This window comes from Microchirus variegatus (genome assembly GCF_963457635.1).
Source record: "Microchirus variegatus genome assembly, chromosome: 6".
In the NCBI taxonomy this organism is placed as follows: domain Eukaryota; kingdom Metazoa; phylum Chordata; class Actinopteri; order Pleuronectiformes; family Soleidae; genus Microchirus; species Microchirus variegatus.
Window position 1 is genome coordinate 33,415,428 of NC_139807.1, and position 22,616 is coordinate 33,438,043.

General features: G+C 41.8%; 1 protein-coding gene across 1 annotated transcript; it reads right to left on the reverse strand.

The window, feature by feature from the left end:
- Positions 1-1,291: 1,291 nt before the first annotated feature.
- Positions 1,292-22,592, reverse strand: ap1g1 (adaptor related protein complex 1 subunit gamma 1). The gene is made up of 23 exons (XM_083890937.1): positions 22,473-22,592; positions 15,278-15,481; positions 15,062-15,186; positions 14,824-14,965; positions 13,930-14,026; positions 12,110-12,186; positions 10,589-10,684; positions 9,754-9,834; positions 9,567-9,665; positions 9,422-9,477; positions 9,221-9,334; positions 8,985-9,125; positions 8,569-8,623; positions 8,378-8,500; positions 8,171-8,260; positions 7,943-8,067; positions 6,906-7,010; positions 6,676-6,817; positions 6,410-6,536; positions 6,206-6,304; positions 5,959-6,119; positions 4,920-5,018; positions 1,292-4,835 (listed from the first exon to the last, which is right to left on the reverse strand). The coding sequence occupies exons 2-23, from the start codon at positions 15,476-15,478 to the stop codon at positions 4,734-4,736; spliced, it is 2,457 nt and encodes an 818-aa protein (XP_083747063.1). The 5' UTR covers positions 15,479-15,481; positions 22,473-22,592; the 3' UTR covers positions 1,292-4,733.
- Positions 22,593-22,616: the final 24 nt, after the last annotated feature.

A 22,616-nucleotide genomic window follows, 5' to 3' on the forward strand; every position in this document is an offset into this window, starting at 1 on the left:
TGCCGTGACGGAGCAGAGACGCCATCACACACTGTGTGTGTGTGTGTGTGTGTGTGCGCTGTCACATCATAGGCCCGCGACTGTCCGCGAGCTCATCAATAAACATGACGGGGGCGGGGCCACGGCGCCAGCCGCTGAGAGGAGGAGCCGATCACACTGATCGATACCGATCGATCGATGTGATCAGACTGTAAGTGTCGATCAGCTGAGGAGGAAGAGGAGGAAGAGGAGGAAGAGGAGGAGGAAGAGCTCAATGAGGAGAAATCACAACACTTCACTGAAGGGTGTGTGTCTTTGTGTCTACATTATATATATTTGTATGTGTATATATGTATATGTGTATTTATATGTATTTATGTATATTTGTGTGTATATGTGTATGAATATGAATATATATGTACATGTATATATATATGTATGTGTATGAATATGTATATCTATGTATGTGTATTTATATGTATATGTGTATGTATGTATATATATGTATTTGTGTATGTATGTATATATATGTATATGTATATATATATATATATGTATATGTATATATATGTATGTGTATGTATATGTATATGTATGTGTATGTATATGTATATGTGTATGTATATGTATGTATAAGTATATGTCTTCATTGTTCACCTGAGTCCTCGTCCTTCACTTGTCCTCGTCGTTCACCTGTGTCCTCGTCGTTCACTTGTCCTCGTCGTTCACTTGTCCTCGTCATTCACCTGTGTCCTCGTCGTTCACTTGTGTCCTCTTCGTTCACCTGAGTCCTCGTCGTTCACCTGTGTCCTCGTCGTTCACCTGTGTCCTCGTCGTTCACGTGTCCTTGTCGTTCACCGTCTTGGTAACATTTTGCTCCATCGATCTAAACCCTTGGTGCTCAAACTGTGGCACGTGTACCATCAGTGGTACGTGAGCGTCCTCTGGTGGTGCTCGAAGAAAATAAAACACACTTTTCTACTGTTTTATACCAGAGTATGTGATCAGAGTGGATAGAAAATGAAAAAAATAAATCTTACCTCATCTTTGGTGATTATGGTGTCACTGTGAGAGCTCAGTACTTTCTCAGATACCTGGTATAAAAACTACTTATCTTATAGCTGGTGGAATACATGACTTCATTCGAAACAGCATCCACATAAAAGCTGAGAACATTTTGATATATATCTATATCTATATGTATAGATCTATATATAAACTCCAAACCCAAAACAACAAAAACCAAACAATAATCCATAATAGATGTTTTATTTGATGTTTTATTCGCTTGATCATTTCTCCAACCCAAAGACAAGAATACACAGCATAAATTGAAAATATCCCATTTAATAGTTTACAACTTCATCTTTAATCATCTTTTCATACTTTCAGTCTGACATTCACACTCACCTTGAAGCCACGCGGCTGAACGAGGGTTCAGTTCAACATGTCAAACCTGACTGGACCAAAGTGAACCTTACGTTTAAAACAAATCAGAAAGGACACTGTTTTACAGTCAGGACAGGCCTGGGGGGGGGGGGGGGTCACAATGGGTGCATTGCTGGATTTAACAGGGAAACTGAACATGGTCATAATTTAAATGCTCTTCCAAGCCCTTTGCACACGCAACTCAAACCCAACAAAGAAAAACAAAAGAAACACAACAAAAATCATCAGTTATTGGAATAATCCAAACGAAGGATGTGCACTTTGAGCTGGCTCTGAAAACACGGCGTTCGTCCCGACCCCGTGAACGTGAAAGTGGTGTGAACCGTTTTTAGACTTTTGAACGTCTTTGCATTTCAAAGAAAAAAAAAGAAAAAGAAGAAATGACATTATTTACACTGGTTTTCCACATGCAGCTCACAAGCTGGAAGTTGAAATTGCAGCCAAAAAAATGTCCCGTTTCGATAAAAGACGCCACACACACTCTCACTCGTATATGTACGCGGATCCATTTCTTTCTTTTTTTAAATTAAAACCTTCCAAAGCACTTGTGTCGGGCTCATTTGTACATTTATCGCTGAAAGAACCCAGATGTCATTAATAACAACAACAACAAGGACACAGAATGAACTGGACGTGATGTAAAGGTGTGAATCTTTCCTTTTCCTGTGGTCGTTTTGCTCAGCTCCCCCTTGTGGTCGTTATCTCATAGCACAGGTTTGGCCTGTGAGGTTTGCTCTGGGGAGGAAGCAACGCCTCAAAAAAAGAGAAATGAAAACAGAAAACACGGATCTATTGCCTTCATCTCGCTCCAATATCCTCACAATCGCCTTTTTAAAGAAGCTATTATAACGTCGGTGATGATGGGATGGAGACAAAAAAGAAGACGCTGCACTGATCCAAGAGGAACGGCCAAAACTATCAGCTCCAGACGAGATAAAACGACTCCCTATCGTTCAGGTGAAGACGTGAGACAGTAAGAGAGCGCTCGCTCGGGATGGAAAACATCAGCAAGACGATCGAGCACAAGATGAAGAGGTCGGCGTGGACACACAGGTCAAAGGTCAAAGGTCAAAGGTCAAAGGTCAGGTTTCTCAGTAGTACAGTGCATCGTTCACACGGCGTCTGTGGAGACGGATTTAAACCCTTCACTTTCACGTCTTTGCTAAATAATTAAATCATAAAACGCAGCATCCGTCCTTTTTAAGATTCTGTTTTGTAAATATATGCATATAATTATACTTTCTAGCTAATTCTTCATGTGGGTTTTTCTTTCTTTCTTTCTTTATTTAATCCGATCAGCTTTTTGTTTGTTTTACAACTATATACAATGTACAGGCAGCAGATCATATATCTTTTACAGTGAGTTACTGACGACAATGATGATGACGATGGTAACGGGGAAGTCGTCCGATTGGACGATTTAAACGATGAGCGGATCTATTTAGACAATATACACGGTGAACGTTTGTTTGGGTTTTCTTTTTTAGAAAATGGCGTCTAAAAAAAGGATGAAAGATAGAAACAAGAGACACGGACAAAGTGTAAAAGCCCTCAATATGTACAGGAAAACAAAAACAAGAGGAAAAATTAGGAGGGAAATTGTTTTCACCATAATATACACATCATAGCTGAAAAATATCTCCAAAGCTAAGAGTCTCTCTGATTTGGTCACAGAAGTTAGAAGAAAGTGAAGCACGGAGGAAAAAAGAAGAAGAATAAAGAAGAATAAAGAGCCTGATTGAAGTGAAGATCCGAGGATTAAGATAGAAAGTTCAGCTCGTTAGTTAATGAACATCATGCAGACGCGAAGCTGTGGATGGACTGAACGTTAACAGAGAACACAGTGTTGTATTAGTCACAGAAACCACCTGACCCAGTTCTCAGTGTCACTTTACATCTGTTAGCTGCCATAGTCTTTAAGATCTCATTGATTAATTACATCCAATCAGTGTTTTTAACCGACAGAGGGGGGAATTATTAAAATCACGGACGTATAATTGGAATTCAATCATCAATCGTCACATTTCTGTGGCCGTCTATTATTATTCGCTCATTAAGACGTGGAGACTCGTCACAGAACTCGACGTAATGACGCGACGCCAATTCAGATCGTTCAGGACCAAAACAAAACAAAAACAAAACAACAAAAACACAATCAGCACACGAGCAAACTCACAAAGCTCATACACAACTCCAGAGTTCAGGGGCTTTAGTCAGAAAAGGCACATCACTTTGATATCAGGCATAAATAGTTAAAGTCAGATTACTGCAGAAATCAAACAGTGTCACAAAAACAGTGCTGATAAAGACGACGAGCGTCTCCGTCAGAGAAGACTGCCATAAAAACAAGACTGAGAGAGAGGGGGGGGGGGCATTCAGTGCATGTAACTACATTCATAACGAGCTTCATCATCTTCATGTATGTGCGTGGTGACTTCGATTCATCTGAAACGTATCTACACTGTGAGGACAGACCAGTTTAAACGTCTCAGTGAATGAATGAACGAACTGATCGTGATGTAAAGCAAATGAACCGTTGACTTTCATATTCACCAACTCTAAAAACTAAAGCTACAGATCAGATGAGAGCGGCGCGTGAGAGCAGGTCTGAGCGTTTCCTCTTCGTCTGTCCGCTAACGCTGATCCGTTCGACGCTCTTTTTAAAGCACAAAGTCGTGGAAAATCCCCCCGTGAGCTTCAGTCGGTGTGCGATCGTGATCCTAACGATGCTCGACGTACGCGTGAAGCAAATTAATGTAATTCAAAGACGTATACAACTCAGACAAAGTCGTATCACTGGTGGTGTGGAGGGTCAGAGAGGAGACGACGATGCACTCGATGATCGACCTTTCAGAGATTTGTAGAAAAAGTCAAGCCGAGAGTTTGGATTCTAAATTAAAACGAGAACCATGATGACTCTACAGTGATGTGTGTGTGTGTGTGTGTGTGGTGAAGGTGTTAGTGGACAAAACAGTACTTGGAGGCAAAGAGATCATGAAAACCTAATTAGGAAAGAAAAGTTTATAAAGTTTGCCGATTGATATGTTTTCCCCAAATTTTTCTCTGCGACGCCGATCGTCGACGGGGTTTTTTTTTTTTTTCTCCGTAACATCTGCGTTTTTTTCTCCCGCGTTCGTCGGACGCTCTGCTGCTTCCCATGCAACTCGAGGGCAGCAGCGTGCACGGATGTCACAGGGGGATCCATTGGAAGAGAGGAGGGAAGTGAAAGGAAATCGTTTTCATAGTTCCCTTGGTGGTGGTGGTGGGTTTTTTTTTTTTTAAAGAGCAGCAGACGCAGCCGATCATCACTGCCACGACTGAGGGGGGAAGTTATTCACCTCAGACAGGTCCTGCACGGGCGAGCCTTTGTGGGTGTACGTCAGCTTGACCCTCATCCGTAACTGTTGCTGTAAACGTGTGAGGATGATGCTGTTTATTATATATACAGAGGATATGATCACGTACGGTTAAACACATGTGGACAAACTGACCTTCTGTGGGTTGAGGACTCTGATGACCTGTGTGACAGATCCCTGGTTCAGTGCTGGGACAACATTACTGCTCGGTGAGAGGAGCTGCAGCTGGAATGTCTGAGGAAAGCAGGCAATGGTGGACAATTTAAATACACACACACACACACACACACACACACACACTCGGTGTGTTCAAGTGACTCAATTTTGCTTTCAAATGTTTCAAAAAGTAGTGCTGGGCGAGTTAACGGCATCGACATTAAAGGCACCATATGTAAGAAAGTGGCCAATAAACAGTTACTACATTCAAATTCAAAACATCTAGTTTTTTTAGGTTTCGTTTTCTGAAGTCACTGGCAACCCGTGGTTGCTCGGCAGCTGAGACTCTACTGACTGCAATGATTGGTAGACGGCGGTAGGTGGCGCCACATGCCAAACATGATTTGCAGTCTGCAAAATATTTTTTTTAATGCAAATATTTTGTCTGTACTGTTGTTGTTGGTGAGTTCAGTTTGTTATATGAACATTATTCCTGAGTCTCTGTGACATATTAGGAGGATTTTATCATTTATTACATAATGCACCTTTGACGCATGACCCATTTCCATGACGACTGACCGGAAAAAAGATGTCATGTTCACGTGACTTCTGATAAAATGAGTCTCTAAAGTTAACACTAACCTTTAAAAACAGAGGCACACATACACAGGTACGCTGGTTATTTGTAGCGCTGCTCTTTTCCTTTAATAAACAGACCGCTCCAGTTCCACTGTAGGCTAACGCTAACGGCGCCAAATGAGCTTACGCAGCTAACTGGTAAACAGTGCATGGACTCTGGTGCCACGGCACGTGAACATGACATCACCTGCATTAACGTTGACGCCGTTAACGTGCCCAGCACTATTAATAAGACAACTAATAAACCAATAGCTGGGTTTCCATGAGAATCTTTCTGTGTTTACTTTATGACCTCTCAATGCCTACCTGCAGTACCTTAATAGCCCACCAGGAGGCCACGACAATCACCTTGGGAATCAGTGAACTCGTGTGCGCTTACCTTTGGTACTGCAGCCTGAAAAACAAACTCCGTCATCTCCGACTCTGTGGAGTTGGTAGCATGGATGGTGATGACTGCGACGTTGGGATTGGGGTTCGCTCGCTCGAACGTGAAGTCTATTTTTAGACCGTTCTTGTTGTACGCTATCATCGGAGGGATACCTTTGAATGCAGAGAGGGAAAGACGCATCGTTCTAAAACAATTCTTTACACGACTCTGGGGAGGAGGATGTTCAGCGGACTCTCACCTGCAGGGGCAACGTCATTAAACAGGGGCTGTGAGGAGAGGCCGTCCAAGAGGAAAGGAGGTTGGGAGGAGGGCACAGAGGGAGCAGGGGCTGGACCTCCTAAGGTGGGGGGGGAGGGAGAGCAACACACCAGGGTTTGAGATGACACAAATAGAAGTTCACGTCCTCACCGTGTGTGGTTACGTAAAAAGACTCGGACCATACCAGTTAGCGAAAGGTCGCCCAGCAGATCGAGCAGCTCTCCTCCAGCTGAGGCGGGTTTGGTGGGCATGGTGGTCTGAATCACGGGCACCACATCATTACCACCCAGCAAGTCTAACAAATCATTAGCCTGGAAGACGAGGACAACACATAATCACGATAAAGCACCTGCACCGCAGTCATAACTCACAACAATGGCACGTTTTTAAAAAGCTGAATCATTTGCTGTGATTAAAACATTTCAGACGCCACCTGAATCCTGTCCTAACCTGATTGGCCGGCTGGGTGACAGGCGGTGGATGTTTTGCTTCCAGAGCAGAGGGCTCCGCCTCCCCGTTCGTCTGCACGATCTCTGTGGGGCCATTAGTGGCCGTTTTCTCCATGATGGGCATTCGTTCAAGGAGAGCTGGCCTGCGTTCAATAAACAGGTCAGGTATGAGGAGCACGCCAAAAAACACGGGAGCAAATTAAATGTGTGAATGTTCTTCAAGAGTTTCACCTCATGTGGTCGTATTTCTTGAAAAGAGCGTTGTACTCCACCGCTCTCTGCTGGAGCTCCACGTCGATGCTACTGCCGTACACGGACACCACCTTCTTGATTCGGCTGAATATTACAAACACACACATAACAGATGAGAAGGAGTTATTAGTTATTGTTAAAGGAATACTTCACCGATTTGCATTTAGCATTGTATTAGTAGATTAGGGGTAGAATTTTTGTAAAATTGTGCTTCCCAACCTCAGTTTCCACTGACTTGAGAAACATCTTCATTCTTTTCTTTGTTACGTGCTCACCAGTGACACTTGGTCCTGTTAGCGTAACTGTTAGCAAAGATGGCGGACACTTTTTACATTCTGGGAATGTAACGGGTGGGTCTAAAACGTGCAGAATTAGCCTAGCTTTACACGACAACGATCTCAACACAAACCTCAAAAGTGGCGTTGTGTTCCCACTTTTTATTTCGCGTTTAGACGAGCGTCTTTGGGTGGATATCTGCACGCACACGGTGACGCTAAAGTGTGTGAAATTTGATGTAGTATGCATGCTAGGTGGCTAGGTGGCGCTGTGAAGCACTTACATACAACAACAGCAGGAGCGTTGAAACTTCCTTCTACTTCTCTCTTGTAGCGTGAAGTAGCAGCTAAGGCGACGTGAATGTCCGACTGATGGATTATAATCCCACATGTTGTCGTTTGTCTGTACTGCACATGGATCTGACGTCAGCGTACAGGAGGATAGCCAGCGTGAGCAGCTCAGAGCTCACTTTTCAACCCTTTAGACGAGAACGCCACGGTGGAGCATTTTTAAGATTTCCACTCTGGAGGGTGGCTTCATTTTTTTTGCGTTTTTAAGCTCCAAAACCGCCGTCCACTTGGACCAAGTGTCAGAGGTGGACATGTGACAACTCAGGGAAACAACTCGACTCAGGTGAAACTGAGGTTGGGAAGCACAATTCTACAAAAATACTACCCCTATTCTATTAATACAAAACTAAACGCTTCAAAACAAAGCGTTTCTTTTTGACCATGACTTACTTTACACTGCTAAAGCGAGTGGACAACTTCATGATGGCAGTCAGAGAATAACCCCGGGTCACAGGTGCGGACATGTTAGACGCCAGGAGTCCTTCCAACACGTCCAGGACTTCATCTTCAGTCACCTTGATTTAAGAGGACAAAAGAAAAAACATTAATTTCCTGGTGTTTCTTTTTAAAACCGAGGTTTGTTTAAAATCTGAGTGTTTGTGATTGGTCCAGGTTTACCTGGATTGGCTCCTCCTCCTCACACTGTCCAGACAGCAGCAGGTCCCCGTACTCTCCTATACACCACGATGCTACCTGCACTAGAGGTTGCTACAGAACACAGAGAAAAACCATTCAAACATCATACAAACTTATTAAAAACTGACTGAATCAAATGTGTGGTTTTACGCTCCGTCACTCGAGACGTCCCTGATCTGAACAGCTGACCTGTGAGATGTCGTCCAGCAGAGCTTTGTAGAGTCTCTGCACCGTGTAGGCGTGCATCTCCACGCTGTTGGTGATGAGCTGGATGAGATTAGGAACAGAATCGTCTCGTACGTAGCTCCCCGCCTGCGACAAAGGAGACACACTTATTTACAACTTCACAGCGACTCATCAGACACTGAAGGCGTACGTACCGTCGTCAGGACTCTCATCACGGTGTCTATGTGCCATCGTTTCGAAGGTGCATACCTGGAACGTGAAGAACGCGTTCATGAAAAGACTGAAGACAAATCATCGGGATGTAATACACGACGGAGAGAAATGCAGTCAGAAAACAATTGGTATCAACATGGTCTGTCAGACGATGGATCACTCGTTTTATCATCATACAGCATTTCAATGCTTTAGTGCTGAACGTTTTTCCCTCTTTGCAAACAACCGACCGATTAAACCTGCATGTTTTTGATGAATGCAGATTCAGTAGTGACTGTGCTGGGTGTACTGATGATTTAATGTCTTTTCAAACATCAAGGTCACAGAGAACGTGTTATCAGTTTACTACAAAGCCATTTGACGACTATAATAAGGTGTTGTGAAGTCAGAGCCATACTTCTCTGCAGCTAGAAAGACTCCCGATGCACAGTCGGCTTTGAATTCCGGGTCACAGGAGTCCAGGAAGTAGAGCAGCTCTTTCATCATGCCTCGAACATTGTTGCCGTTCACCAGAGCAAAGCTCAGTTCCATCGCACGTCTGCACGAGAAAACCAAAGATAGACAAAAGGTCAGAAAAGAAAAGGGAAAAACACAAAGAAAACGTGTGAAATAAATGAAAGTACGGCGAGTCACCGTTTGATGGATACGTCCAGGTCCTTCAAACAATCCACGATGGTGCTTCGATGCCTCTGCACTGCATTGTGGTCCGTTTGTACCGTCTTTAGTAGAGAAGTCAAAGCCACGTATCTGCAGAAGAAAGATCGTTTTAAATAAATCAACAGAAATTCAGAGCAACATCGTGATGGTTGTGAACTCTGTGGGTGAAATAATCACCTAATATTTTTGTCATTATTAAGAAGGAAGCGTCCGAGTATGTTGATGGCCAAGACCTAAGAGAGGAAAGACGTCGATTTCTTCTTTAAAATGTTCAGATCAGACGTCGTCACATTCGTTTATTTCTTCACGTAAATCAACTCACCCTCAGTCCACTTTCTGACTTGATGTCCATTATCGTCAGCACGGTCTCGTACAGGATTGCGTTGCCTACATTTTTACTCGTCTCTGTGTTTGTTGCCACCTGCGGGTGTGCACACAGTTCACGTGTCAGGAGAAAAACCGCTTCATCATTTCATTCACTTCACAAAGATAACGGATAAATGTCCAACCTGGGCAAGAATGTCATTCATTGCTTCACTGGAGTCGTCGTCGCTCCTGCCTAAAATTCTCAGTAGTCTCAATATCCGCACCTGTGCAAACAAGGAGACAGTCACGTCACGTCCTGTTATTTGAATTAACTATAACTCCACAGAATCATTCTGGTTTCTTTAGCTCCTTTGCTGCCACTAACATTTCTTATTTACACCTCAAATTAACCAAGAATGTCATTGGATCATCAGAGGTTAGTCAACACCTGTGGTGTGATGTGGCATAAGAACATTACACAGAAACATCTAGACCAGGGCTCTGCAACCTTTAAGATGCAAAGAGCCATTTTTGTCGCCTCTCCACCCAAATAAAATCCATTTGGAGCCGCAAAACAACCCAATAAAGGTTTTAATGCAGATATAATACATAAAAAAGTAATAGTCCGTTTCATTTATGAACTTTAAGAACTACAAAATGTTCTGTTTATACCCCACCTCTTATAAAGCAGAGCAAAAATAAAATGCATATTGATGTAGAACTAGTTCTTCCATTGTTTCATTGTTTGTGACAAATTATTGAAATTAAAATGAACCCACTTTGAAATAAATTAAGCAAACATTTGGATTGTGTGTCGTTCATACTTGAGAAAAAGGCATGTGGATCCAAAGATGGACAAGACATCCAAATGTCTACTTAATATTGCATTTTACGTCGACGTTGGATGTGATGAACAACATATTAAAACACTTTTATTTGTCGCCTTGTTCTCTAAAGATACAAGGAGCCACTGCAGAGTGGCTGAAGAGCCACAGGTTGCAGAGCCCTGATCTAGACCGAAGTAGAGACGACAGTTACCTGCAGGAAAGGGTCGCTGATGCCCGACACATCATGCTCAGGAGAGTATCCAGACATGATGAGGTTCTTCAGGATTCTCACCAACTGTGGAACCAGCTACGAAAAGATCAACGACAGAAAACAGAAGAGGCGTCACTAAGTGTGTACTTTTACCAACATAAACGCAATTCAAGAACGTTTAAATCTAATCATTTCTTATTTTTGACTCGTGTGAGCGTATGGGTTTGAAATTCTTGCTTAGTGAGAATTAGAGCAATATGGTTAATAATCAATTTTCGATGCAGTAAAATTAAACATTTGATTGCATAAAAATATTAGGTTAGAACCTATTTGGCTTCGAGAAATCGGAAATTATACACATACATTTCTGTTATAAAGAGTTAAATAGACCCATTTGCATTTGAGCCTAGAATTTAATTTGGTATGAACAACATCATGCTAATACTTCATAAACTTAAGTGAATGACACAGTCTTATCCAGCATTAAAGCACAAGACCGAACCCAATAAGTTCTATAGTTTTTCCTCATCGGTAATGTTGATTATTACCAAACTACAGCACACTGAATAATCCACAGCAGGTTCCTTTATAGAACATGCAAAGATTAAACAAATATAAATCTTACTAATCCTCTACTACTACAGTTCTAAACTAATCCCTGTGTCTTAAAAGGCAACACAGCCATTTTATTTCCCTTTTGACAACAACTACACACCTCGTGGACCTCTGCACAATTACACCCGAGCTAAACAGGTGACAAGTTAATCCCTAACAAAGACACAGGCAAAGTAAAGAAAAACACATCTGCTCTTGGTTAAAACACCTGTGATGACAAACCCACCCAACTGCTTTTAAACACAGTGACCAAATTAAGTGTATTTTAGGCAAATGAAAACAATAGTGAAAATGTATCTGACAAATGGGCCAAAAAAAACCAATCATTTCTACTTTTTCAAAAACACTGACAAATTAATGATCACTGTGCAAGTTAAAGGAATCAAAAATGAGAAATTAAACACAAGATGACATTACTCAACACGAGTTTGGTGACGTCTGAGGTGACTGTGAGGAGTGATTACTATTTACAGCATGCACCAGCTATGAGTTATCAGAATGTACTCTTACCTTCTCATTCTAACACAATGCAGGAATTGTAACAAAGACAAATGACAGAAAAAATATGAGGTAGATGTTAGGGAGGGGAAACTGGAAATCATTGACTTTCAGAGAGCTCAAAATAATAATATATTCAGATCGTGATCATGAGGAGCGGTGCGTCTGACACCTGCAGGAGTAGAGCAGTACAGCAGCAGGTGAAATACAAGAGAAAAAACACAGAGGTAGGAGAAAAATGATCGAGACATACTTTGAGAGTAGAGGAAACCTGCAGCGCAATCCAAACATGTTCAAGTCGCTCAGTTACAGCAAAAAGAAATGTGCAAAGGGAGAATGAAATGTGACGTGAGATTAAGACAAATGCTTTGCATCGCCGTCTGGACAAAAAGATTCATCCATCTGTACCTTTCTGAAGTGAGCCAGCATGTCGGGACTTCTTTCACACATTTCAGTGAGGAGGACGACTGATGTGTGGAGAACACCTGACAGGATTAAAGATTAAAGACGGATTAATACGGGAATGTGTTCTAGTTGGTTTTTGTAAATGACGCAAAAATAAAAAAGTACAATCTGAAAATGAGATACTCGAGTTTGGAGGATCATCGTGTTTGTACAAAAAATTATCACGGTAATATTCGTTTCAACATCTCAATGGTACAAGTTTGATCAGATTATTAAGGAAAGCAGGAATGAACTCGAGCGTGACCCGTTTCCATGACGACTGACTGGAAAAAGATGACGTCATGTTCACGTGACTTCTGACAAAATGAGTCTAAAGTTTACACAAACCATTAAAAACAGAGGCACACATACGCAGTACACAGGTACACTGGTTATTTGTCAGCGATGCTCTTTTCCTTTAATAAACAGACCACTCCAGTTCCACTGTAGGCGCGCTAACTGCGCTAAAAGGAGCTAATGCAGCTCACGGAGCTAACTGGTAAACGGTGCCTGGTAGGGATGTGAATCTTTGGGTAGCTCACGATTCGATTCCGATTCTTAGGGTCACGATTCTCGATTCAAAATTGATTATCGATTCAAAATTTGATACAATGCATAGTGTGTTAAGGCAAATGATGGCATCAAAACAATCCAGTTTGTATTAGATAATGTGATAATGTGATCACACAAAGGCAAACTTAAGACAAAAGTTAACATTTATTCATTCAAAACAAATAAAAACCTACTTACTGTTCAAAAAATAACTTGCATAAATAAAAGCTTAGACGAGCTGCCTTTTTCTCCCAGAAGTTACAAAATAAACTGTACACAAATAACACAAACTGGTGTTTTGTGGTTTTTAAAAATAGTAAAAGTTTGAAGTTTATGAATCGATTCAGAATCGTGAATGATTAGAATTGCTCAATCAATCAATTTTCCCCCCACCCCTAAAAGTAACGCTAAACTTTAAAAACAGGCACACATACACAGTACACAGGAACGCTGGTTATTTTTTTCCTTTAATAAACAGACCGCTCCAGTTCCACTGTAGGCGCTAAAAGGAGCTAACGCAGCTAAAGGAGCTAACGGAGCTAACTGGTAAACAGTGCCTGGATTCCGGTGTCGCGGCACGTAAACATGACGTCATGCGCATCTTTTTTCCGGTCGGTCGCCATGGAAACGTGTCGTGCGTTAACGTGCGTTAACATACTGCACAGCACTACAAAAAATGCATCCATGTATGATTAACCACAGAGGACCTGAGGTGACGGCACCATAAATCTACACAGACTCGTCGTCTCCTCGTGACCTGAACTTAACGGGGCCTTGTAGAAAACGCAGCTGTGGGACAGGAGGGAAAATGAAAGGGAATTCTAACGCCACAAAAAACTGATGACTTTGTGGCCCAACATTTACAAGTAATAATAAGAAAGAGTGTAGTTTATTTGTATCTCACAGAGTAAGTTGGTCATTTATCTTCATCCACTACAGGACGCTCAATGTTGACATATCAATAAATAGTGCTACTCATTATTCCAGTGGTGCTATTTTAAAAACAATCACTTGTCTCGTAGCATAGCTCCCTCCCTCTGTTAGGAGCAAATGAGCCCATACTTTATGACAGACTCATTAATTTTGCCGTCCTCTGCAAAGGACACAGCTGTCCAGCTGTTCTGAGCAAAACCCTGCGAGCAGCAGGAAACCAGCAGACAAAGACTGAAGAGCGGAGAACAAACATTTCCTCGGAGCCAGCAACGGTATCCGAACAAACTTTGAAAACTCACCATGATTCTTCTCACTCAGCAGGTTTTTTGTAGCTGGAAGGAACATTTCCATGAGTTCTGGAACCTTCCTGATGACGTGAACAGCACACAATGCTGCCTGTCAAATATTTACACACAGGAAAAAGCAATAGAAATGAGCTCAGACCACAGAACAGGATTTTATCTCAGTGTGAAGAGAAACTGCATCATGTTTAAATTACAGTACAACACCTAGATTTAGGGGTGAATTCCAATTCCTTGCTTAACCCTCAATCTCAAAAAATCCCCGCTCCTGCTAGTGCTGTCCCGATTCTCAGAAAAATTAAGTTGAGGCCAAGTTTAATCGCTGTATCGCCCTCAATATTGAGATTTTCCGAGACCACCCTTGGGAGCAAGGGCTACCCAGAATGCATTGCATGTTTTGACATAACAAAGATGGCGCCGAAAGCAGCAAAACGAGTACGCTACAAATGAAGTATTTTCTTTGTTAATATAAAAATGATCTTAGTTTAGGCCCATATTATGGATTACTGACGTCATTGTTGCGTAACATTTATTTTTATTTTACCATCTTTTGTCAATAGTCGGCCGGTGTGGTTTACTTTTCAATAAGTCGTGGTGTGTGGTAACTGTCAGCTGAATATTTGTATGAGTATCATCTTATAACTAACTGACAACCTAATAACTTGACTGACAAACGGATCAGAATAAATAATCCTGACGTTAATGTGTTCTTCTTCTTCTTCTTTGGAGTTGACAGACATGACGCAGCTTTCGCGTTATTCTGCCCCCTACAGTCTGGAGACGTATCTGCATTTAAGGGGTGTCCCATTTCAAGTGACAAAATAAGGAATAGGAATTGGAATTGGCCCTTAATCCATCAGATATAAACAAGAAGACAAAAGTCAGTCTTACTTTTTTCCTTAAGTAGGAGTTAGATGTTTTCAGGAGCTTCTCCACTTCTCCTGCCAGGTCACGACACATTTCTGAAGAACCCATACAGCCCAAAGTGCACAGGGCCAGGCCTTGTACATATTGTGTGCTGTGATTTAAGTCACTGGTGTGGGGAAAAGACAGTCGAATAAGTCACAACAGACAATAAAAAAAAAATAATAATAATTATGATGAACCTAGAACATTCGCCGAAACTTACTTCTTAATGCAATTTGTCATGAGTAGATGGACATCCTGCCTCTCATCCAACAGCAGCATCGCTCCCAAATAACCTATCCGTTTGTCAGTGAACTTCTGCGATGCAATCAGCTTCAGGCACTCCAGCTGGAAAACAAGAGTCACATCATCATCATCAACACTGTCCAGAGCATTCTGACAATAATGTCTCCGGAAATCCAAGCCACAACAAACAGACCTGGCCAAAGTGTGCTGGGTAGCCCAGCATGTGCATGTATAGCAGCTTTGCCACATTTCTGCATCGGTACGTATTGTCTTCCTCTCTGAAGGACGAGCGGATGGCAGCGCACTCTTTCTGGATCATCTCGCGCTCCTCTGCCTGGGTCCGTGCTGTCCGGATAGTCCGGATCAGCTCCCGAAGTCTGATCGGAGCTGGCATTCTCTGAAGAACAACAAGAAAAGACACAGGGATGAGATCACACAAGGACAAGAGTTAAACCTTTAATAAGGAAAACTCATGCTGCAGCATCCAGCTTCAATTATGAAATTAGATTTCTCTTTCATCCAAGAGATGGTGCATTTAACGGGTCTTTGGATTAAGAAGTAATTCCACTGAGTATCGACATCTTTACACATCAGTTTACATGGTTACCAGGAGCTTTGAGAAATTATATTCCAAGTTTGATTCACCTCGTTTAAGAATGAGACTTTAACGAGAGAGGCTGAGGACATTTGTCTCTTACCTAACTTTTATCTGTCAACATAATGAAGCTGCTCCAGCAACTGAAACGTTAGGCAATTTCTCCATCTCAGTGTCTAACCCTGAAGTGAAGAACTGTTTTCATTGATGATGTAATTGTGTTTAATGTGAGACGGCGCTCATTAGTGTCTGATAAAACGGCCGAGCCTCAAACAGTCAGAAGTTAGTCAGTGCAGCGTTTTATCATCAAAGTAAGATAAAGGATTCCTTTTTCCTCTATGACAATCACAGCACCTGTTAGCGAGGTTAGCATTTATCTCTTACTGGATTGCTGCCATGCTCAGCATCAGAGCAATACGTGTTCCATTAGCATGCTGATATTTACCCTGTGATTTTCAATAATGGTAATAACACGGGATGTTAAAAGAAGTTTAACACACAAAAAAACAGCGTTGTTTGGCTCGGTTCAACCGTAACTAGTATTTTTCTTATAAAGCAGTTTTGCTGCTCACGTTCTCACTAGACATGACCTATAAAACTTTCACACACATCATCAGTTCTGCTCTGAATACACACACACCGTCCACACGAGCCCAGCGTTTGAGAGTCTGGAACATTGAGATGTTTGAATATATGCTGCATACTTCACCACAAACTGAGAATCAACTGTGAACAAAAAGCTCTGATAAAACTGACTTTCAGCCCCATGTTCACCTTATTGTCAGATGCATAACAGCATTCCTTATTCTATCTGCATCATTGTCATTTCTTGTTACTAGTACGTCTGTAGGCTGCCTTTATTATCGGCACGACTGTGATCAGATAGCAATCGGATCTTGATGTAACCACTGGAGATGCGTGTGGTAAATGCATGTGTTGAAGCAATATCCGGTCACTGTCTGATCACAGAAAACATTCTAATACCAGGTGGAAAGAGGGTCAGTAAAGGAATGGTCATGTCAATATTACTCCAACAGGCAATGTTAATAAAAAACAGCTAGAGTTCACTACATCATTGATATCAATGTGCAACAAAAGCTACAGATTAAAGACACAAAATCTAATCTAAGGTGATTATGAGGCCATTGAGTTCAAAACCATTTGGCCTTGAATGAATGGGCCACATCAGCGTCCACACTGGCACAAAAGATCAACAGATTTGATTGTTATTAAATCAGAAAATGACATTACACAAAGCTGCATTGCCTAATTGCATGTATTAAACCTGTACACTGTGTAGGTTGCAGTATTTATATCTGAATCGCCCAGGGAAAAAGCTGCCTACCGCATTATCATTAACTATCCATAACAAGATTAAATTAAATGACTTGAAAGTATGCCAGTCCAGGGAGGAAAATGATACAGATATAAAAAGAATGAGGACATCCTTCATTGAATGAAGTAGTGGTTTCTAAAGAATCAAAGAAGTCCCTGTAATTCACAAAGGAACAGTCGCTCAGCACGGCCCGGGTGCTCAGCCAAGGCCAAAATTTAATAAAGCCAGAGATCTACTGTCTGTGGTAACACCGTTTAAATGACCTGAGCTGAATGGCCCCAGTGTTGGGCTCCATGAATCATGGCACGCCGTCTCCTGCTGAGCCTCTAATCAAATGTGTATACATTAAAGAAAAGTCAATCCAGCCTCTGCTGTGAGCTTATTAAACTAAAGTTCCTCATTCTTTCAGCTGCAGGATAATCACTCGTTCATATTTCACCAAGATCCGTTTGGCTCGGTTTCAGTTTATAGAATGAGTTTGCAGATCATAGGGGACGGGTCTACAATCTGTTAGAGCAGCAAAATGCGTGATGTCAACAACAACAACAACAACAACAACAAAATGCCATGAATACAGTTATGTCACCTTGGTCAACTGCAAAAATGCTTCGTAGGTGCTTTTCCCTCCATTACTGCATTAACTGTGATCACATTCTGACAGGACCTGTCCCAGGATGAATCATCTGAACAGATGAGGGACCAGACCAGGGCTGTCTCTTTTTCAAATACTACCTGATATGTTATTCCTACTAAGACATTTGGACAGTATAAACATTTGTAGTTATAGATTTAGGGCCTTTTCCCACTATTATGTTCACATTTGGCCTAAAAATGAAAGCACTTTTCTTAAATATTGTTGACATATATGTTAGAAAAAGCACTGTTCACGCACTGGCATCCATTTAACACCTGTATCTAAAAAGGCATGCAAAACACACTTATTACAGCTGAGGGTGGTGACCACATAGATGATTAACTACAGTATTTGCAGACTGTGTCAAACAAAACAGTTCCATTTCCCTGAGAATATCTGAACCATGACAAAACTATGCAGGTTCCTGCCCAAAGCCGAAAGGTTGACGAACAAAAACAAGTCAGTAAATGCATCAGTCACAGTCAAATTCTGCATTTTAGCTGCTCTACAGAAACTATGACACATTGCAAGGAGGTATGTCGGACGCTTTTTGAAGAAATATGCAATTAAGCGTAAATATTTAGAGTGACTTTGTAGGTGTGCTTGTATTCTGAGTGGTTCAAAGCAAGCGTTTCCTCTCGGGAGATTTGGGGCACCAGTGTAGATACGCTCTCAAAGCCTGGCAACCAGCAACAAGCAAAAGGCATGCTGCTCCTCCCTTTGACTACAGGGACTATTCAACCTGTTGAGATTCAAGAGACTGAACATAGTCAAAATTGTTTTACATTAGATTATTGAATGCCACAAGGACTGTATAAGGAGGAGATCGGAGCACAAATATTATAAGCCGTATATAATATACGACTACAAGATGAAAAATATGCAGTCAACACTGGGGAGAAGCATTTTCCATGCTCACTTTGACAGGCTGTTGTAGCCTGCACTGCGTCTCTTAATTTGTCCGACTTCTACAGTATATACATGTACAAATACCAGCAAGTACCAACAAAGAATACATCTTATTTCACCGAGTCAGAAAACTCCACGCAGCAAAAATAATTGATACCACTTAAAACACATAACACTAAAGAGCAAGCATGCAATATCAACAAATATATATATAAAAAATGTATCGTCAGCTTTTACATGTGCTTCCTTCATCCATATTTAAATATTGTCTTCTGCACCTTGAGCCAAGTTAAGACCATATATATTTAAATTTTAACACACACAAGAAGGTTGAAGTTCTTGACCCTAAAGACACTACAAAACTTGGGGGGAAAAAAGGTGACGCACCAACTAAAGCCCAATTTATACTCCTGTGTAAAGTGCTAGGTTACACAGACCCCTCTACGTTGCCTGAGAGCCTGTCAGAGAGCCTCTGCGTCGTCTCCGGCTGCACAAAATATTTTTTAAGTGTCCGTCAAGGGACAACGGAGACGGCAAGAGCTGCGATTGGTCCTCAGGACAGGCCGAGATAACGTTGCTCTGTGCACTCCACAGAGGCGGAGCTGATCACCGCCGACAACGTAGCAGCTAAACTATAAATACGTCATATCTTAATACACTCAGCACATGTTTAGACTTAAACTGCGTTCCAGGACACAGAAAAGTGAGAAACAGCCACTGTTTCAATATTATTCCACTGCAACAACAACAACAACAGTTGCGCAGAACTGTTGTTGAACTATGAACTATGAAGGCTCGAGAGGTCTCTGCGGTTATGTAGTCGGATAACGCATTACGCAGTCGGAGAAGTATAATGTGGCCTTAACTACAGGAAATGATTAAGATAATTGAGGTGTGAGTGAGCATTCAGGGAGAAATGCACACAACCTGAAGTAATCTCAAAAGACTGGACCTCATGGGAAAGTAGAGGCAAACAACACCGTCTTTAAACAACTTCCTGTAATGTAAGTAAAGCTGAGAAAAAAACAAAAGCACGAGGATAAAAGGAGTCTGTAGACACAGTCAGCACAAGGTGTCTATCAGTTTTAATGCTCATTACCATTACTATGCTACCGTAAAATAACAAAATGCTCTAGAGTCCCCCCCACAGTTGGTAAATGGTACCGTTTGTTAACTGTATTGCGGTAACATGCATTTACTGGTGATGCTGGTGAACTCTGAAGCAGACCGGTGTACTGTGTACGCCTTAAAGAACAATGTTCTAGTTCTTTTTGTGGCACTGACCCGAAACCAGACGTTACGCAGTGTAGATGCAAGCGATGCAGAACTGCCCAGGCTTCGACAGGCGTGCCAGTCATTCCTGTTGTAAGTTCATGAACCATTAAATAATAATCTTGTGCTTTGAGAGTTAACTAAAGGACCAGGGAGCTATAGTAAGGATTAGAACGTACACCAGCGCTTGGGCAACATGATCACCTTCCTCACCTCAACACATAATCTAGACCAAACGTCACAGAACAGATTCCTCTACCAATTGTGATGAGAAGTGGATCCTGCTCAAATATCCTCTGCACAGAGGATGTTACATGTATTTGATGGTGAAGATTGTTGACATTAACTCACATTTGTACATTTTTCATAGTGTCCAATACAAATAGAGGGTCCCACTTCAAAGAGTCATTATACATATCTCATAAATGCAACACTATTTTAGCCAAACTATTAGCCAAAGTTCTCTTCCTACCATGGTGCACAATTACATAAATGTTCAACACATTAATTGACTTCTATTCGTAGCCTGTTGGTCAGCAGTGGCAGATAAGTTCTTGTACTGAACTAAAGTTTAACTATTTGTCAGTTACTTGAACAAATAGCTAAACCAGAGTCCATTGGAAAACGTATTGCAGCATCATGGAGGTCTAATAATGTTATAGCTGTGTGCAAACAAGAGATTATATCCTAGGCCTAGGCCACATTGTTGCTTCAGTTAACCAATACAAATAATTATTTATTTGAGTTTGTTGGTTGTTAAATAGCCAACAGGCAATGCTAATAAAAAACAGCAACTCTTGTTACCGACCGCTAACTCCAAAAGAACGTATTTTCACCACTAACAGTGTGGGGGCTCTTCTTACTGTGATGAATGACGCACGTCAAATGTGTTAGAAGCTGTGCTCATGATTTATTACTGCTTACTGCTGCTAAAAAAAAAAAAAGGTGAGAATATTGAAGTAAACAAAAATGCATTAAAAGGCACCATATGTAAGAATGTGGTCAAAAACGGTTACGACGTTCAAATTCAAAATACCGAGGTCTTTTAGGTTTCCTTTTCTCACGTAACTGGTTCAACCCGTGGTTGCTCGGCAGCTGAGACTCTACTGAGTGCAATGACTGGTAGACGGCGGAAGGTGGCGCCACATGATGCCAAAACATGATTTCAAAACATAAACATGATTTGCAGTCTGCAAAATATTTTTTTAACGCATGTTTTGTCTGTATCGTTGTTGTTGGTGAGTTCAGTTTGTTATATGAACATTATTCCTGAGTCTCTGTGACATATTAGGAGGATTTTATGGCCAGTTGCTTTAAATGTATTACATAATGCACCTTTAAGTGGCAACACTCAATGTTTAAGTTCTACTTGATCCACCGTCTTAAAAAAGCATGATGTCAGTTTATCGCAATATTAATGCCAGCAGATATAAAGGTTAAGTGCCTTTAATTAAGGTCACAGTTGCTTTGTTTAAGCCATTAAGTCTTCACATTATGGCCGTCGATTTCTGCACATGGAAGGACATTTTTGGGCTTCTGTTGAATGCTAACTATCTGCTAACCTGAGGGGAAATATCACATGTGTGAGTCATTGTGAGACTGAAGGTGGTTATTTGTATTTAGCAGTAAAAGGAAAACTCATAATACAGGTGTCCAGAACACCTCACGTCACAGGCATTTGCTCACTTCCTACTTACAGCCGACTTCCTTAGCGTCACCTGAATAACTTGTTCCATGAAACTGAAAAAAAATCCCTCTATGAAATAAACTCATTAATAAAACACTATATTATCACCAAGCCACATATTAAAAGGCAAACTCAGACAATATTAGTCAACTTCCTGAAGACACAAATAAACGACGTGGATACGAAGACATCTATAAGACAACTTTGTCCAACTACGAACTCATTAATACTCATTATCAGATGTTCGTAAAGTCTAATTTCATGACGAGAGCCTTAAATTAAACGCTTGATGACACTTGACGAACTCACAGTGCACCTTGCACGTCAGCTAACAGCGAGCTAACACTCGTACTCGCAGAGAAAGCGCTGTCACCACAGCACTAGCTTCACCTTGGCTGACATTTCCTAAACTCAACGCTGATATCAACAGCATTTCCCTGCACCACAGTCCTGTCTTAATGTTGTCGGGGGCCGTCAGAGACCGACTGTGGCCGCAGATTGATGAGGACATGCTGCAGTTTTAAGGCCTTCTTCAAACATTTCCAATTGCCAAGCTAGCGAGTCCCATCTGGCGTAAGCTAGCTACCTGACCACTCCGTTTGTTTCTGGACTTTTTTTCCATTCAACAATTCCACCAGAACAAACGACAACATCGACACATGTGTGGTGTTTCTACAAAGACGTGGAGCATGACTTATACCAAACACGTTGCCACGATGACAGTGACAACATCAGCGGCTGTGGAGCTTCACATATCCCTAGCACAGCAGGTAGTTAGCCGGGCTAGTTAGCCGCTGACAGGCACAACCCCGGTGCACTGAGGGCTGCGACTTCCTATGCAGCGCTACACTCACTTGTCAACGGCGAAACGAACCGAACGACCACGCCACCGCTCGCATGTTAAGACAAGAGCCGCGCGTTTCTGTCGACACATAATCCCCGGGAACATACTTACTCGCCGCGGTGATGCCAGAAAATGACTGGATCCGTCTCTATTAGCAATGGAGGGAGGAACACACTAAGCATGCAAAATGGTGGCTACTCGAGCCTCAGCACATCTACCGCAGGCGGAGGGTTACACTCTGACATCGTCCCAGAG

Bases quoted from the DNA above. Each gene is read 5' to 3' on its own strand.
- ap1g1 (XM_083890937.1), bottom strand. From the start codon at position 15,478: ATGCCAGCTCCGATCAGACTTCGGGAGCTGATCCGGACTATCCGGACA. The intron at 15,187-15,277 runs GTCTGTTTGTTG...CTTGTTTTCCAG, and splicing joins ACCCAGCACACTTTGGCCAG to CTGGAGTGCCTGAAGCTGAT. The intron at 8,261-8,377 runs GTCAGCTGTTCA...TGTGTTCTGTAG, and splicing joins TGCTGGACGACATCTCACAG to CAACCTCTAGTGCAGGTAGC.